The 20,584-nt window shown below is 25.3% G+C and overlaps 1 protein-coding gene across 1 annotated transcript; it reads left to right on the top strand.

Annotated features, from left to right (window-relative positions):
- Window positions 1-8,357: 8,357 nt before the first annotated feature.
- Window positions 8,358-14,377, top strand: LOC135926593 (protein ILRUN-like). Its single transcript, XM_065462519.1, has 5 exons — window positions 8,358-8,532; window positions 8,573-8,730; window positions 8,774-8,974; window positions 9,024-9,098; window positions 13,803-14,377. The coding sequence occupies exons 1-5, from the start codon at window positions 8,378-8,380 to the stop codon at window positions 13,895-13,897; spliced, it is 684 nt and encodes a 227-aa protein (XP_065318591.1). The 5' UTR covers window positions 8,358-8,377; the 3' UTR covers window positions 13,898-14,377.
- Window positions 14,378-20,584: the final 6,207 nt, after the last annotated feature.

Here is a 20,584-nt window from a genome sequence, read left to right as displayed (position 1 = left end):
AAGGAATCAAAAAAACAGACCGGTCTATGGGTCTTGGAAACTTTCTTAGAAAGTGTGTCAGCATACCCTGGCTTAATAAATTAGTATCGCTATGCCAATTCCCCTTACTACTAGTTCAGAATGAGGTGCTAACTTTCTTTTAATTTCATCGCTATTTTTTAATATTGATTTTTTAAATAATTTTAGAAATGTATCTATTGGACATATATATTTGATAACATTAGTTCCTAAATTTGATTGAGATAATTAGAATACTTTTGGATATTCGTATTATTTAAGGGGGGGGGGGGTGCCTATTCTAAAGTCAAAATATAGTATAATTTATAATATCAATTTATACTTTTTATCTTTTATTAATTAATAAAGTTTAATAATTATTATTAAGGATAATTTATCTTAATGAGGGTCTAAACCCCGGGTCTGTGCTCAGAGCTGGTTTGGTCGATTTTTAGACCCAAACCTCGGGTCTGGTTTTATATAACTAACCAATTAACAACACTTTAATATTAAGTAAAAGTTATGGAAAATAATTCCCCGTGAAGAAAAATCCCCGGAAGATTACTCCCCTGAAAAAAATTCCCTATGAAAATAATTCCCCTGAAAAAAAAATCCCACAGAAAATAATTTCGTTTTCACTTTTTTTTTTCAATTTTAAATTGAATTAAAACTATAATTTTCATCTATTCTATAAAAATCTATCTGATTGATTACCAAATAAAATATAAAAGGTATTTTTGAATCTGATTTGACCTGAAAGTTGAATTTTGCAGGGTTCTAAAATAATTATTAATTTTAAATATCTTATTATTTTTTTAAAAAATAAATTAGGTTTACGAATCGGTTGTGGGATTAATTGCCATTAACAACTTGCCAATTAATTTAGTAACATATGAATCATTCAGGCTATTATTAGATCCAATAGTCCAATCGTTGAATATGACTATAAACAAACATATCGTAATTGATAAAATAAAATATGCTGCGTCAGAAATAAGATGCCAGATAATGCAACAACTAAAAAATATGCTCATTTCTTTGAAGATAGATACTGCCACAAGATTTCAAAAATCAGTGTTGGGGGTTAATGCCCAATTTATTATGGATGATAAGATCGAAATTCGAACTTTGGGTTTGTTAGAAATTGTAAAGGCGCACACGGCGTCTAATTTAAAGGAAGAAATAGATAATTTATTAAAACAGTAAAATATATGTTTGAGCCAAATATACAGTATAACAGTTGACAATGGTGCTAATATGGTTAAAACCGTTGAAATGATAGCCGAAGAACAGCTAATTATTCATCTTGATCTTTATGAAGATGCCTTCTCAGAAAATTTGTCCCAAATGAATGATAATGAGTCTTCATCGCAAATAATTAACGATTCTCTAAATGATAAAGAGATCGCCCAGGCAAATGACAGCCCTATTTCAAATATAAATGATAGTGATTCGTCTGAGGAGTATATTATACATAATCAAAATCAAGATGATCTTCAACACGATGATGAAGATGAAATAAATGATGACTTGGAAATAAATGATCTAAGAAAATCATTTGGGCTGATTTGTGTGCGTTGTTGTGCCCATACAATTCAATTAGGGGTTAATGATTTTATAAAAAAATTTATTAAGGAGGACCTAGATGAAATAAGATCGATTCTTAAATTATTTAAATCACAAAAATATAAAAATTTATATACACTAAATAAACCAGTGTTGGACACTGTCACTAGGTGGAATAGCACCTATAGAATGCTAAAAAATCTGAATGATAATATAATTTTTTACATTAAAATGGGGCAAATAAATTCTGAAACATTTATTAATTCGCGACTGTGGGATAGAATTCAAACATATCTCACAGTATTATCGCCGGCTAATACATGTACAATAAAATTACAAGAAAAATCTTGTACCATAGGGGATTTTTTTAAACTCTGGCTGGAATGCAAATTAGATTTAGAGGAAATCAATAACGAATTCTCTAATGAGTTGATAAAATGTTTGGATAACCGTCAGAAATATTTATTCGATAATAATGTATTTAGAAGTGGGATCTACATGGATCCCAGATTTAATTATCAAAATGGAATCTATCCATCTGAATACGATAAATTACAGGCTAGGGTAAATTTATAATATTTGACTTTAAATTAAACATAAAAAAATTTATTTTAAGACCATCTGATGTCTACGTGGAGACAAATTCAAATCTTTAATAAGCCAAAAGACAATCAATCTCTGATTGGCTCTCCTGTTATTCCTATCAGTTCTAAAAAAACCAGGCTGGATTTATATTTGGAGCGAGAAAGCGCGAATGCTCCTATACCAAAATATTGAAAGTATCGATATGAAGATCAAAATAAATGGTTTAATATATGGCCAAAAATTGCCATCTGATCAAAATATTTTGCAGTATTGGCAATCCAAAAAATATCAAGATCCTGAATTATATACCCTCTCTCGAGTAGTTCTAGCTGCTCCTTGTTCTCAAGTGTCGGTTGAAAGATCCTTCAGTGCCCTAGGATTGATCGTAACGCCTTTACGAACCAGATTGGACAAATCTACTTTAAACGATATTTTATTAATCAAGCTTAATAAAAATTTATTAAACAACGTTATATTTTGATTTTTATTTTAATAAAATAAAATATTTATTTGAATATTTGTAATTAAAAATTTTATATCATGTCTTATTTTTTATTTGAATAAATAAAAAAAATTATTTTAATGAAATTTTATTTTTACAAGGTGAAGGGATACTAATTTTAAAATGACAATTAATTTAAACACAAAATAAAATATTTATATATATAGGATGTAAGGCTTAACCAAAACTTTTGAAATATTGAAAAAAATCAAAATTAATTTTACTTTAGACACATACTTGTTTTAAGTAGGCCTACAAAAAAACAAATTGAATCGAATAATACTATTATTCGTATTCGATTCGAAAATACGAATCGAATAATTGCGTTATTAGTATTCGTACGAATAATAAAATCATTATTCGTTTCGATTCGTCGAATATTCGATTCGATTTGAAAATTTTGCTAAAGCTTATAAAAAAAATATATAATTTTTTGCAAAAAAAATTATAAACAGATATAATGTTTCAAGATGACACTTATAAGGAAACTAATTTTCATTAGCATATAACAATTTACAGAAAATAAACGAAATAAAACCTAGTGATTTCATATAACGTTATCCAAACAAATTGGCCAAAAACGTCCGATTTTTAGAATTAGAAATGCTTATAAAAAATATTTAAATTATTTCTTCAATCTAATATTAAAATTTTATTAAAATTTTTTAAAAATGTACAATAATCTCATTTTATAAACATCAAAATATAATACACAAAAATATAATTATAGTATATACGAATTTGATAAACACTTTGGCTCGGCATGCTATAATTAATATGACCTAACCTAAACCTCGCCAATTCGCTGATAGATGTCCAAACTTTTGTGCCATCTATATAATTGACTGGATTTGCCGTTTTTAAAATATTTTTAAAAGAAATAGAAAGATTTAAAAATGCGTTGAGTTAGAGTATATAAAGTAAAAAAAATTAATTATCAAACAAGAGGTAAATTATTCATAAATTTTGAAGTATATCTCTTAGAAGAAAAAATTCTTTGGTAAACTATTTTAAAAAATAACTAATGACAAATATATCATATCATTCTGATTTTATTGGTGGTTTTTATGACATTTCCTAGACATCTTGGGAAAGTGTTAATTTTGTTTTACTTTTATTTTTAAAATCGCAACTTGCTTTTATATCGTTGTAAATAGTAAAAGCATGACTTTTACTTAATATTAAAGTGTTGTTAATTGGTTGGTTGTATAAAACCAGACCCGAGGTTTGGGTCTAAAAATCGACCAAACCAGCTCTGAGCACAGACCCGGGGTTTAGACCCTCATTAAGATAAATTATCCTTAATAATAATTATTAAACTTTATTAATTAATAAAAGATAAAAAGTATAAATTGATATTATAAATTATACTATATTTTGACTTTAGAATAGGCACACCCCCCCTTTTAAATAATACGAATATCCAAAAGTATTCTAATTATCTCAATCAAATTTAGGAACTAATGTTATCAAATATATATGTCCAATAGATACATTTCTAAAATTATTTAAAAAATCAATATTAAAAAATAGCGATGAAATTAAAAGAAAGTTAGCACCTCATTCTGAACTAGTAGTAAGGGGAATTGGCATAGCGATACTAATTTATTAAGCCAGGGTATGCTGACACACTTTCTAAGAAAGTTTCCTAAACCCATAGACCGGTCTGTTTTTTTGATTCCTTTTTTTCAATAACGGAAATTATTTTTAAAACTCACAAAAGATTTATATTTTGATTTAAAAATATAAAAAAAATGAAATAAAAATTTATTACTGGATATATAAAATGCAAATGTGTTATATTAAACATAGTAATTACTTATTAATTAGCGAGAGGAAAATATATTATAATAATGTATTATAGTGATCTGCATAGGGCCTAATTTTTCAAGCCCAACCCAAAATTTTTAAAAAATGTTTCCCGGCTCGAACCCGATTAAAAAAATTTTACAAGCAAGCCAGCAAAAATTAATTTTTTATAATTATTTATATATTTATATTTTTTTTAAAAAATTTCGGAAGAAAAGGAAGCTTTTCAAGAAATTTTTAAATATTTTTTTTACAATTCAAATAAATAAAAATTATTTCACTTTTCAATGATAATATTAAAAACTCTTATATCATTCAAAAAAAATATTCTTGTAGGCACTCTTTTTTTAATATTTTGCAATCTAATAATAAAGCCATCAAAAATTTTAGAAACATGCTGTGTCAATATTTTTTTTAAAAAAAAAATTTATTTTTTTCTTTCATCAAGGCAGGAGGAGAGGTATAAAACATAAAAGAAATATTATATTAATAAAATTGAAAAACATCTGGATAAAGGGGTAAAAAATTAATATCATGAAGATCTTTGAAGATCGTTGATCGCAGCGATCAAAGATCGTTACACAAAATTTTTAAAAAATAAAAGATCTTCAAATTTTACGATCTTCAATCTTTTAAGATCGTTGCTCAAATTTTTTTATAAATAAAAGATCTTCAAATTTTACTAGATCTTTGAAGATCTTTTTATTTTGAGCAGATGTACAACTCTGGTCTATATATAGTCATAAAATATCTTTACAAGATAGGAGGTTAATTTTAATAAAAATAAGCCTGGAACAAATATAAAATATATTTTTATTAATTTATATAATATTATAAATTACTTGTATATACATTATTTATTTATAAAAAGTAATTAGACATATAGTTGATATTCCTATATTATTTAGAATTAGTTACAAAATACTAGGTAAAATTCCCCTTTTACAGACATATTTGACAGTTAGAGAATATATTAAAGTTAATATTTTACAAAATTTACTAATCAATGTTCTTGATAATAAATATAGGAATTTGCATTCAATTATTTAACGCATTCTATTTATTTTAAATAAAAATGATATTAAAAATTAATCTTCAAATTATTCATCCCACAATGTTTTTAAAAGATATTTTCTGATGTCCATATCAATATTTTATAGTTTTCTATAAAATATATAATTCTCTATATTGGTAAAAATTACTTGATTGTCATATGATAATTGATAAATAATATTCCACTGTTTTTATTGTGCTTTAATTTTTTTATTTAATTTATGATTTAATTTTATCAATAGTTTTATAATTATATTTTACTTTATCAAGATAAATAAATTAAAATTAGTCACTTTATAAAAAATTATATTTAATATATTATATTATTTAGTAATTTTATGGATCTATTATTAATAATTATAATACATTTTACTTTTTTCTTAAGACTTATCTTTGGCTATTCTATTTTTTAAAAAACTTTTTAGTGCACTTTTTTTTATATATAAATGCTCTTTTCCAAAAATGTATAAATTATGATTAATAGTTTTACAAAAAAATATCAACTTTTACATTTTTTCTTTCAAATTATTGTTTAAGATATATGCTTACATTTTTGGGAGTCACGGAGTGGAGGGAGGACTAAGGGGGATATTATTTATTAGCTTAAAATTATATTCACAAAAAATGATTTATTTCTGAAGGGGAGGGGGGGGGGAATTATCCCTTGCCTCCCTCCCCCACATCTGGCTACGCATATGGTAGTTTATCTAAATGCAAGTAGAGAATCGCTATCTCAAATTTATGTAGCTTTGATTTAGCCTCAACAATCATATATACCTCATGGAATTTTTGATTAATATTATTTTTTTTAACAATAATATAAACGAATCTCGTAATTTCTGAAAAATCAGTATCATTTTTTTGAAAAAGATTGTATAAGATAGATGTATTATTAAATAATTTTTTTAGAGGTCAGCTATCTTAGCCCTGCTGGTCAGGAAGAAAGGTTGAACGGATCGGTCCGGGCTGAAGTTTCGAAAATATTTTTTAAAGCTGATGTTAGGCTAATTTATGTCCTTTTTCTTTATGGGAAGGGCAGGGGCGCATGAAAACAAATTTCCAATAGCCAATTTGGGCCGGGCCATACCTATCTTTAATTTATATGTGCATTTCAATAAGATTGCCTGTCATATTGAATCTTATAAATCTGTTCCAGGAGAAATATTTGGTTCAAGCCATTCTGATATTCCATAAGAGCACTCAAAAGGTACATAATTTAAAATAGAATATAATTTCATTGAAATAGAGATACATTGCGATTTTTATTTCATCAAAGGATTTTATAACTAATTTACATTTTTGACCACAGGGATATTTCCCTCCCTCTGCTGACTACGAGCATGAGACCATATTATATGAGAAAAATATTTTTTTACATACGAAAGATTGCAAATTATTATTAGATATATATATTATAAAGGAAATAAATTTAAAATATTTAACGATGAATAAAAATAAAATAGAGAAATTTCAATATGTTTTATTCTTTTTTTTTAATTTGAGACCTAATAATATAATAAATTCAAATAATATTATGCATGATATGCAATTTTAATTTTGGAGCAAAGTACGTTGGGAGATATTGCAGAAAGGCTTAAAGCGAATCAAAAAATTTGGATTTTTTAGATGTGGTTAAACTTTATTAATTTTTAATATATGTACTAGAATTTATTTTTTTTGCTGATATAGAAAATCATCATTGAATATTTAATTATTTTTTTAATAGTTTTAGTTTATAAACAAGAAAGATAATTCAAAATATAGCCCCCCTCCCTAATGGAAGAGAATAATTTTTTGGGGATCTATATCTAAAATTTAAGGCCTCTAATTTAAAATTTGCCTCTCTGCGCAATGCGGGTTTTTAACGCCCATTATTTAGATTTTATATTCATAGGTGATTTTAGAAAATAATATAGAAAATAAAATTTTCTTTTATTTTTTTCAAAATAAAATGTTAATTAAAATTTATCTGTAATTTAGACAAATCAATTAGTGATTTTTATTTCATTGTCCTCAAAAATGAGTTTCATTTATAATTAAATTATCCACTTAAAATACATTTTTATTTTAATATCCCATGGAAATATATAATTATAATTTACTAATCCAATTCTCATACCAACCAATGTTATATTCCATTTTTTATTTTTGAACTTTTGACTTCCGACTATTTGTGATCCAGTCCAGTTTTATTTTTTATTCACCACTATTTTTGATTAATTCCTTTTCTTATTCATCTTTTCTAATTCTTTGCGATTCCCAGGCCCAACCCACCCTGACTAAAAGCCAGGTTAGGGCAAAGCCTTAGTTTATAATTATATTTCATTAATATCAGTTTACGATTAAGTTATAACATTTTTCAAACATACTAAATCTAATTGATAGGTGGATTCCCACAGTATATATATATAAACGAGATGGGGGTTGGCATATATAGACGTTGCTCCTAGGAATAACAAAATCATATGTCTATTCAAAATTTTTTTAGAAGAAAAGTCCGATTAGGTGAGGGTATCAGCCATATTTATTAGTGGTCTTTAAGCAAACTTATTGTTTAACTTTGGCTGTTATATCCATTTTTAGCCAATTACTTTTTTTTTGCCAATTATAGGCTGCAAATTATTTTACAAACTATTGAAACCTTTAATATTATGTGAAAATGTTTAAATTGTAGATATATCGATAGTTTAAAAGATCTTTTTTGAAAATATTGGGCTTGAAATTTGATCCTTTTAAATGAATTGTTTGACAAAAAGATAGTTCAATTCAAGACTCAAAAAAACTTAATATATCTGAAAAAGATTTAAAATAACATTTTATTGTTTATGTCATATGATGTGTGGTCCTAATAATCATCCATTCGTTATGGAGATTGACCAAGAAATTGATACCAAATTATCTTTTATATTGAATAGTCTGCGAACTAATGATAAAGATATATTATTATCACATTTCCAAGAGCTAACTAAATGTACCTTAGATAAAAATGATGCAATATTTTGGCTGGAGATGCACAATTGGTATGATTTTTTAAAATCGTGTTTACTTAAAATTGAATAGGAAACTTCAGCAAGCTATCGGAGATTTTTTTGACAATTGCTCTGGTGTAAGACTTTCACAATTATCAATGAAATTTATTCAACAAGAATTATCGGACGAAGAATTTATTGTTTTGCCATCCATGCCCTTTACTAAAAATTGGAAAATTTTAAATGATGGTTAATTTTTATGCACATTTTTGTAATATTTGATTAAATTAAGGAAAAGTAAGTTGGCCTATAAATTGTCAATTATCATATTTCTCAGGAAATCAAATTATACTTGAATATCCCTTAATTATGATAAACTCCTTAATGCCAAATGAATTTCAGGATCTTAATTTAAATTTTATTGCTCCTGAAATTCCAGGAATTTATACAACCCAATTAAGAATGTATAGTCCTTCAGGAACTTGGTTTGGAGGTTATTTTAATATATATTTTTTATATATAGAAATTTTATTATTATATAGATATTATATGGCTAATAATCAAAGTTCAAAAGCTTGAGGAATTATCCATTTTATCTAATCAAATGTCAAATATGAGTAATATTATTATTTATTATAGATTAATTTTCAGCATTGACTTTTATATTTTATTAGACTAATAAAAATCAAATTAATTATATTACAATTAAATATTATTTTTTTTAGATTATTGTTATTCACAATTTCTTATAATATGAAATTGCAAAACAATCAATTTTTTGAATATAAAAAGTATTTTAAGATTCAAAAACATAATTAATTTTCTTGGCTCTAGCCATATTAATATGTGATTGGGTAAATATATCCCATTTTGACAAAATATTTTTTTTAATAATCTATTATTTGATGCTATAATAATCCATAACCATAATAAAAATGACAAAACTAATTTAAATTATTTTTATTAATGTTATTTTGCAAAATATTACTTTATTAAGTTCCATATCATTCAATTGAATTACAGATATCTAGTCACGTGTGTTTTTAAAATATGGCTATATTTTCAAAACCAAAATATTATTTTTTGTTTTTGTTAATTTCAAGTAGTGCTGTAAAGTAATATTGTTACTAATGGTGTTTCTTTTTTTTGAGAAAAAGGAATACCAATTGTTACTTCTTTTAAAAAGAGTAACATGTTTATTTTTTGAATAATGATAATAACATTACTTACTAATTACTTCAACTTTTTTTAAAATAAAAATATATTATATTCTATTGTAATATTATTTCTTTTAAATTTCAAAAATAATTTTAATTGAAAAGCTATGTAGAACACCAACTCTTGTTTATCTGATCAAAATTTTAAAAATCAATTGTTAAAAATAATAAAAAAATTATTACAAAAAGATTCCAATTGAACTGATACCCTTTTTATTTTAGCAATAAATTTATCAATTCTAAAATTAATTCAACAAAATTTTATAGATTGAGAGAAGGATAAATTATCAATGTTTTCTGCAAATTTCATCAACAGGGTCCAAAGTCATGCACATTCAAAGTTGTAAAACCAAAGTTTGGACTTTTTAACATATAAAATTTTTTTTATTTTTTTTAAATTAAACTTTACATTTAAGAATACAATAATTAAAAAAAATGGTTTTCAATAAAGATGACCTGAGTTTAATTAAAATTTTAAGACAAGAAAAAGATTACAGAGTGAAGGTTTTTGAATGAATTTCCTAATAGAAAGTATTGATTGATTGCAAAAATTGATGCTACCAGATCAACAAAAAACGGTATGGTGGTGGACCAAACACAGCTTGTAATATGGAACATGTTTATTGAGGAGCCAAATAGAACTCAACATTAAACCCCGACCTCAGTTCAGGCTCTCCTTCTATTAGATCCGACACCCACAACAATTCGTTAGTATCCCAACAAACTGGTATTTCGCAAACTTAAGTGCATTGGATTATCCATAAAGAGCTACCACTAAAATGTTTAAAAAAAGAAAATCCAGGAGCTACCAACGCAAATAAGATCGCCTGCCTCAAACAACTTACTCTCACATGATAGTTCATTTCATATGGTTCATACAAAATGATAGGGCTTACATTGCAATTTCAATGAGAAAAAGCAATTTGCAGCCAATCGTTGCTTCTTACTCTTTCAAATTTCTTTAAGACCTTATAGTTTCGTTGAGGTATCATGTCTTGACTGCACGGAGCTCATCTTTATCGATCCAAGGGTCAAAAAAATGGCGAGATCTTCAAAGAACATAAATTTTAGCTAATCCCGGTCATTTTGAACATCAGCTTTGAAGTACAACATTTGACACAAATTAATTTTAAATATTGATGTTTCCATGTTTTTTGCTAATGGCAACGTTTAATAAAAAAATGAATTTTATATGTTGGAAAGTTCGAATTTTGTTTGTCCAACTTTGAATGTGCATAACTTTGGACCTAGTTAATAGAATTTGATGAAATTTGCAGAAAACATTGATAATTATCCCTCTCTCAATCTATAAAATTTTATTTATTAGTTGACAGATTTATTGCTAAAATAAAAAGGAAATCTGTTCAATTGGAACAGGGGACCTTAATGGCCCTTAATTCTTTGATCAAGTCCAGCCGAGGGTAGTAGTATTTTTTTTAGGCCCAGGCTTACTAAAGTTTCCAAACCTGGCACAAACCCATGATAATTTTCAAAAAGAAAAATCCATGCCCGGCCCAAGCCCATATCCAAAAATTTAATAATAAACAATATTTAAGTGTATTTAGATATTCATTTTGTTTAATTATTATTAGAAGAAAAAAATTGCAATATTTTTTTATTTAGCAATTGTTTTAAATAATCTAAATTTAAATTTAAAAAATTTAGGCCCAAGCCTATTAAAAAAAATTAAAATCCTAGGCCCCCCAATAGAAAATATAATATTAAGCCCATGAAAGTCTCTGATTGGAACACAGTTTATATTATTTTTATATAATTTTATTTTTATTATCTATGGGAAAAAATTAATAAAAAGAAAATTTATATGCAATATTAGTATTTTTAGAGAGCGATTAACGCGTTTATGGCGTTCCTTTATTTCACATAACGAGTAATGGTGACGTGGCCGTTTTTCTAACTTAACGATTAACGCGTTTTTTTGAAATAACATTGTAATTAAAATGTTGCATATCCATTTAAAACTTATATATTTTTATTTTCGAATAAAAAGTTACTTTTATTTTTGGATATGGAACATTTTCACTTTATTGAAGAAAATTTTTTTAAAATATTTTTTCTTTATTTGTCAAGATATAGAAAAAGTTTTCTGAAAATACAATTTTAATATAAGCTATAAGTTGCTTAGATATCATTCTAAGCATTATCTATCAGATAATAAAAAGCAGGGATCCAAACCAAAACGAATATCGATTCGTGTTCAAGTTCGTAAAAAAATAACGGTTCAGGTTCGGTTCGTAAAAAATTAAAATATCGGTTCGGTTCGAACCACTAAAAACTGGTTTGAACACTTTTGTATTCAAACCTACATTCGAATTATGTTTTGGGAAAATATTTTTTTATTTTATCATTAATTTAAAAAACACTTTTATTAATTGCACATTATAAAATAATATTTAATTTATAAATATAAAAATATATATAAATGATTAATTTTAATATGAACAATATATTTTTTTTTACTTAAATTTTTTTTATTTAGCCGCACAATTAATATATTTTTAAAATTTGTCTCCAAATTACATCTATAAGGAGATAGCATAAATTTAATTGTTGAAACATCTTTCCATACTAACTTGGGTAGCCGGCACTGCCAATATGATATCAGATTTGATGTGTCATTTATATTAATATTTTGGATTTAATTTTTCTCTAAGCATTATAATTTTTAAGCTTAAAATATTTAAAAAATGTTGTAAAATAACAATATACTAAAATTTATAAAAATTATGACCGACACTTATCAATCAAATGTGATTGATGATAATCTTTAATTCGAATATAATTGAAATCTAATAATAACTTACATATTATTTTATAAGCATAAAATTATGAAACTCGAACCGGTTCAGAGGCATTTTAGCGGTTCAGTTCAGGTTCGGTTGGAATTTTTTTTAACGGTTTAGGTTCGGTTCAGGTTCGATAAAAATACCGGTTTTAGCGGTTTAACGGTTCAGTTTCGGTTTGGATCCCTGATAAAAAGTCTATGCCTTTGTTGAAAATGGACCATGTAAATTTTTATAAACTCTCATAACGAATTGGGAAAATTTGATATGGAACTTTAAAATATTGACCCAACTATTTGTAAAATTATTTATTACAAATATTATGACATAAAGATGTGTTGCATTTTAGGGCTGGGAAATTTTCAAAAAAAATTATTCAATATAAATAAAAATACCTTCCAAAAAAGGTATTTGAATTCAAATGCAAATACCTTTTAAAATAATGTATCATATAAATACTAAAAATACCCACATAAAAATATTAAATATTTAAATGCAAATACTTTTTAGAAATCGATTTTTAATTACCAATAGCAATTTATGTTAATAATACCACATTTAAAAATTTATAGGTATTTTTTTTATTTTAGAATTATATCACAGACACCAAATTTTAATTTAATAGAACATTAATTTTGGAAAATATTTTGAAGTACTCCCTGTCTAAACATGTAAGGAATGTAGAGACTTTTCTATATATTCTGCGAAAAATATCTTATAAACATCATACTATCTTAACTCATAGAACTAGATTAGGTAAAATCTTGTGTCTATATCATCTTCAAAAATTTTAATTCCTTTCATTTTCATTATGAATGTTGTAAATAAAATAGGATGAAACAAATACTATTCTTGATTATTTTCTAACTAACTCAGATAACAAAATTAATATCAGAATAAATTGAATTTTTGCATAAATTTTTTATATAATATGAATAGAAACTAAAAGTATTTATATTTAATATTTATTAGAAATTTGAAATACAAATAACTAAATACTCTAAATTATTCAAATAAATTAAGTATAAATAAAATGAAAAATCATAAAAATGGAGCTTTTTATTTATTTAATCCTCATTTTTTTTTTAAATTTTCCTTTGAAACAATTTACATCAAAATTATTCAAATTTTCTTTTTAAAAAGTGCCGGAACATAAAATGATTGGGGTCATGCAAAGTAAATTTTTTTTAAATGAGCTGTGCGTGAAATATGGTAAAGGTTGTTCACAAATAATATATATATTAAGACTAAGATTTATATCTTATGATGATTTTTTAAAATTGTTTTAATAAATTATTTTTAGACTTAGCCTTAAATAATCATCAAATGAATAACGCTTCAAAATCATCAAAAATAGATCCACATTCAATGCAAAGCGACTCTACTAGTTTACAATAACTCCACATCTCAAAAAAATATTATCACTCATATTTATTTATTTATTTATTATATTTTATTAAATATAATCAATTATAAAGAATTATTTATTTTTTTAATGTTACATATTATTAAAAATTATATAGAATGATACTGGCAAGTGTATTTATTGTGACGTATCTTATTTTTTATAATGAGAGTTATTAATGATAAGATCTCACATTAAAATTCTTTTCAATATTAATCAAACTGAAATTTATTAGATAACATCGCCAAGTAAATATGCATATAATCGTTATTTTTTCGAAATGATTTAGGCTATGGAGATTTGTCTAAAGCCTTGAAAATCCTTGAAAGCGAACTTCAACTATTTCTAGACTCGCTACAAAATTAAATAATTTTTTAAATTTAGAGTTTTGCAATCTCTTGAGTCTCCTATACTCAGCATTGATGAAACTTATAATTTTATAAAAATCAATTATACATTTTTATATAGTAATAATTTTAATACGTAACAAATCATAATTTAAATAAAGATTATATTTATAAATTAGTATAATATCATTTAATTAAAAATTTTATATATTAATCATTTAATTAAGCAAAAATTTGTGAATTCTTTATCTAAAAAGTAGCATTGGCTTTGCTTTGGTGGCAACTAATCTTCTTGACTTCTGCGCATCTTTATTCGCATTTTGCAATTAATTTTTGCTGTCTCTTATCGCTTGACATCCAAGTTCCTTTTTAGCGCAAACGTTCTTATACTCATTTTATTTTTTTAAAAAAGACTACATTATCTTATTCAGTTCTTTGAACAATTCCTTTTTAATTTTTGGATATATTGATCTTCAAGGTTGGTAAAAACCGATTGTTAACTTATAAAAAATTAGGCATCGAGGGTAATTGTTAAATAAATTTAATTATTGGCATGGTTAGCTTTTAGCTATAGTCAATATTTATCAGAGACCTGCAGGCTCTGCTCTAAATCCGCCGTATTTTAATTTTTTAATATACCCGGGTCTGAACCTAAAAATCTTTTAAAAATTACCTGGTACGGGTTTAAAAAATTTTTCGGGACGGGATGAATATTTTAAATCGTCATCTATATAAATTAAATATAATTATAATATATTTTTCAGGCCAGGTCTGAAAATATAAAACCCAGGGGCGTCACTAGCCTATACAATCTCAAGGGGCTCAACTATAAAAATTTTATGGAGGGTTTGTACATTTGCTCAAAATAAAAAGTTCTAGATCTTTGAAGATCGTAAAATTTGAAGATCTTTTATTTTTTAAAAATTTTGTGTAACGATCTTCAAAGATCTTCATGATATTTATTTTTTTTTCAATTTTATTAATATAATATTTCTTTTATGTTTTATACCTCTCCTCCTGCCTTGATGAAAATTGAAAAACATCTGGGCTTTTAATAAAGGGGTAAAAAAATAAATATCATGAAGATTTTTGAAGATCGTTACACAAAATTTTTAAAAAATAAAAGATCTTCAAATTTTACGATCTTCAAAGATCTTGCTCAAATTTTTGAGCTAGATCTCGCTCAAAAATCTTCAAAGAAGATCTTTTGTACAACTCTGCTCCATATACCTTATTTTTGCGGCACTTTGGCTTTATTTTGCCTAGCCTTCAACCAGGTTTTATATTAATATATTATACTTTTTTAAATGAAATTTGCAAACTCTTAAAAATTATTCTGAATTTCATATTTTCATTTATTATGCATACAAATAATAAAAGTAAAACATAACAGGACATTTATAAATATATTTTTTAATACAAAATATTTATCCATTTATTACAATATAAATATTTTCGATTGCCAATATAAAAATAATCTTGTCTAAAAAATTACAAGTGATAGGTTAACCTCAATTAATAATGGTTTATCACATAGGGCGACATAATTCTTAGAAACCTACATTGACAAAAAGTCATTAAGCTAATATAACGTTTAGTTACCATTTTAGACAATGTTTTATAGATGACTAATAAGAAAAATTTGTAGGAGTAGGCCTAACCAAATCAATAATTATTGAAGAGGATAATATACTAATTCAAATCAAAAGACTATGGTGGTTAGACTTAGATGACATTATGAAGCTAGATAAGTTATCGAGAAAATTATTATGAAATATTATATTTCTAAAAGATTATCTACTACCATTTTAATGATGTATAAACTACTAGTTAGTTGACTATCATTGCTCATTTAAATTATGCAATCAAATGCTCTCAGCAGCAGAAGTAATGATCTTAAATTATATAGCTAAACAAATAAAGATGTTAATTTGCTGTCATAACCATGACACGATGTAAACTCATATCAGATTATTATGGATAAATTGATAAAATAAAAACACTAAAAATTTTTGGAAGAAATAATTATGCAAATATATTGAAGCCTTGAGTTATTTATGCGGTAAAGATGCCAAATTGGAAATGAATCATTTTGTAACTAAAAAAAGAACAGAGTGATATGATGAAAACAATTAAGATTTTAGATATTATTGTTGCACACCTCTAGTAATTATATTATATCTTAAAATAATAGTAGTTTGAAATAATATCAAAAAAATAGGTTAGAAATAAACTACTCATACCTGGGATTGAACCGGGCCCTGCTACGCCTCATTTCAGATCTCTAACCCTTTTAACCACAGCTGACATTAAAAAACCATGTTTTTTTTAGATGTAATAATAATTTACCAGTCAATTAATTTTCATTAAAATGGATTTTATTTTGACATCTCAAACTACCAATATTAATACGTTACCCTCTTAATCCTGATATATTAGATTCTTTATTATTTTTATATAATATGAATTGGAAATAGGTTTATATCAGTTTTATTTTAGTTTACCAAATGCATTATTTCTTCAAATTTAATGATTTAACTTAGTTATATCGTATAAAATCAAATAATTAATATTTCGTTTTAAATTGGAACCTGAAGATTTTGACAATATTATACTTTTTGGCCACATTTTACACTTGGTAAGCATTTGATTAGTTCCTTCAATATATGATGTTAATGTAAAACATTTATCATATTTGGCCATAGTAATGATAATTCATCTGATTTTGGATTTTCAGAATCAGATGATGAGGATTAAATAATAATATCCATGCTTATGCTAATCTATTAAATTAAAATATAAACAATAATAATAAAATTAATAAACTATGTGTTAAAAAAAATGAAATGTGAAAAGGAAATACACAACCGATTAAATTTTTAAATAAATAAAAATATTTTTAAAATTGAACGTTAAATTCGAACGCGTTCGTTAAAACAAAACAGGTCTGGTGGAAACATTATAAGGACCAAAAAGAAAACTAAAAGGGGAATACCAGTAGGCAAGCTTTAACAATCTTAGGTGGCTCAATATTTTTTTTGCTAATATTTTTGAAAATGGACTTTTTTAGGCAACAAAAAATGCAAAATTTTTAGGTGGCTCTTTAAATTTATCAAGCACATTAAATCTACCCCCCCCCCTCCACCTTCAATGAAGCTAGAAAAAGCTCCTTAAGATATTATTTGTTTGCTATATAAAATATGTTATTCAAATTTTAGCAAGTGTTTTGAGTTTTTAATGGGAATGATTTGAACCAATTTAGAGAAGAATTTTGTGATAATAACCAAGTTTCACAGAAAATTGCTAAGATTGCCCTATTGCAAACCTCTACTTTCAACTTTATAAATTCGTCATTATTTGATATTGGAAATTAAGAAATATTGTGATGTAAATTCTTTTGAGATAATTTTGAGGACTTTTTTGAAAATAGTTTTACTCCACTCAGGATGTCCATAATCAAATTCTAGTAAAGCGAATGTCACTATCATCTCCTCAACATCTAATAAATTAAAAAAAAAAAATTTTTGAAAAATACTTAAAAAGACGAAATTTTGGGAAAATGAGTTTAAAAAAATGAATCTAATTATAATTAAAAATTTTTTTTTATTAAATACAGATAGTTTTAAAATTTTTACTTATAAAATGAAATTAGTAGTAAATTGCTCATAGTATTTATTTCATATTTTTTAAAATTAGAAACAAGTAAAAATATGATTAGTTTTAACGTATTGATATTACTGTATGTAAGGTAGAAAAGTGATAGTTATCTTATTCAACAACCTTTTAAAATTATTTAATAATTATATATTTTGAAATCGCTATTATTAATCATTTTCTTTATTTTTAATTTAGGTTAATATGGTCATGTTGTTGGGAAACTCTTAAACTTTTGTGTTGTTAATAGTATCATATATGTAACACTTTCAAACGTAATCGGGATACAGTTCAACTAGAAAGATATATAAATATAATATAAAAATGAGGCTAAAGTTCATTTTGTAAAAAACAAGAGTATTCAAAAAGCTTTAAAAAAAATTATTTTTTACTGGTAATCCTAAAAACTGTAAAGATTAATGTAATGATCTATCCATGTGGCTAATTGTTCCTAGGGGTCTGTAATAATTTTATTATTTTCCCTGTATAATCTTGGTAAAGGATTGGATAAAAAATTTAACAATAAATATCTCCTACAATCAATATGCTAAATACCCCACGACAGTGTCGTTTCCACGATTTTCTTATGGGGGGGGGGGGGGATTTTTGGTGGGCTTTGCCCCCAAACCTCACTTATCTGGCTTTCGGCCAGCTTTCCCCCGGCCTTCGGCTATGCTTATGGTTTAAATAATTATATTTCTATTTGTAACTATTATTTACTAATTTGTGCTAATGGATATTTTAAGCCTATTTTTTATTATTTTTAGTTGGGTATATTATAATTAATAAAGTTTTTTAAATGTATAGTTGAAATAAAGTTTAATGTCATTTTTTTTATAAAATTTGCTTTAAAAACTAAAAACTAGCCTCAGCTTAAATTCTCATACAATATAAGTATAATATAATTTTTTTATTGAAAATACTAATAGTAGTGTAAACGGCTCGTTTTGAGCCGCTTTTTAAAAACGGCTAACTCAATATTTTCGCCAGAAAAATATTAACTAAGCCTCGAAATTTCGATACTATATGTCTAGACCTTTGCTCCTTCTATGAGCAAAATTTTCAGGCTTGCATAATATTTTTCTGGATAAATAACTGAGTTAGCCGTTTTTAAAATTCGGCTCAAAACGAGGCGTTTAACAACACTATAAAATATTGACAAGAAAATAATTTAAAAAACAAGTTTTTTTAAACTTCTTATCAAATACAATATTATACAAAATTTTTTATTAAATACTATAATTATAATGTGATTTTTAATTTTCGTGGGAATGTTGCCAATTCATCAAGAATTTTGTTTGTCGTTGGAACCAAATCTCTGTGGATATTTAACAGTGCTAACCCATTTAGCCGAGATTCGGAAGTAGTACTTCATAAATATGTTTTCAACCTTCTTAAGTTGGAAAGTCCTTGCATTCGTACATGTTATTATAGACAAACATGGTAGAATATAAAACAACTTCAAAATATTAGGAATTTGAGCCAAGGTTTCTTTACACCGATTGAGCGCATCAATAGCATGCTCAGGTAAAATAGCTAAACGTAGTAAATATTTATACCACAATTCGAATTCACTGATTAAATTTATTTCAGTATCAATATCATAGGAATAAAATTTTGCAAAATATTTAATTTTACCAATAGTGTCATTAGAAAACGAAGATAGATCTTTGGGTATTAAAACTTGAAGATTGCTAAAGACTTGTTTTTTATCTAAAAACCGTACTTTTATTTGCGATAAAAAAGTATCTAAGAATGGGATGAAAGTGGATATTTTATAATATTCTTTAGTTGAGCCAATATTTATTTTACATCTCAATAATTGCCCAGGTGCTAGACGAGGTTTAATTAGTGTTATATCATAAAATTTAGCCTTCGATATAACGTCTATATAAATATTATAAAAATATTCATCTGCATTCATTCTTATTGTATCTACCTGTTCATATTTATTTTCTGCTTAATCAATAACCTGAACCAAATTTATATTTGGTTTTTGTAGATTTCTACAAAGTAGTGAGCTATAGGAAAATAATTTATTGATGCAACTAGCAGCAATGATAAACTCTGATTGATCAATTGAATTCAATAATGATATCGCTTCTGACGACACATTACTTTTTTTCATGCTAAGCCTTATTTAACTTTTGTATTTCTATTATATATATTTATTAATAATTAATATTAAAAATACTTATTAATTCTAACTTACTAATAATTTTGAATTTAATAAAATAATTATATATAATAATAAATAAATTACCATTTGATTTCAATCTCTTTGACTTAAATTTTTTTTATTTTATTAATGTTTTTGAATAATGTTAATGTACTCACAAGGAAAGGAAATTTTAATAATATTTATTTATAAAAAATAAATTTTATGTTGGAAAATTGATATTCAAATATTTGTAAAATTTTGATTGGGGGGGGGGGGGGGTGGAGGGTAAAATTTTTATTAGCTTAAAATGATATTTATGAAAACAGTCAAATTTGCGATGGGGGGAATTCCCCCCCCTTCATTTGTTACGCGCCTGCCCCACGAGATAATTATTCACTGCATAAGAGCTGATAAAAGGCGATTTATTTCCAACTTAACTAAATTTATACAATTTAATTTTGACAACAATAATATATAAAAGGCTTTTCTCTCAAATTACTCTTTAAATCCAACCCTTT

Source organism: Gordionus sp. m RMFG-2023, chromosome 3 (assembly GCF_954871325.1).
Source record: "Gordionus sp. m RMFG-2023 chromosome 3, tfGorSpeb1-WG-v2, whole genome shotgun sequence".
In the NCBI taxonomy this organism is placed as follows: Eukaryota; Metazoa; Nematomorpha; class Gordioida; order Chordodea; family Parachordodidae; genus Gordionus; species Gordionus sp. m RMFG-2023.
Note: the sequence above shows the minus strand (reverse complement) of the source record. Positions and strands in the feature narration are given on the sequence as shown.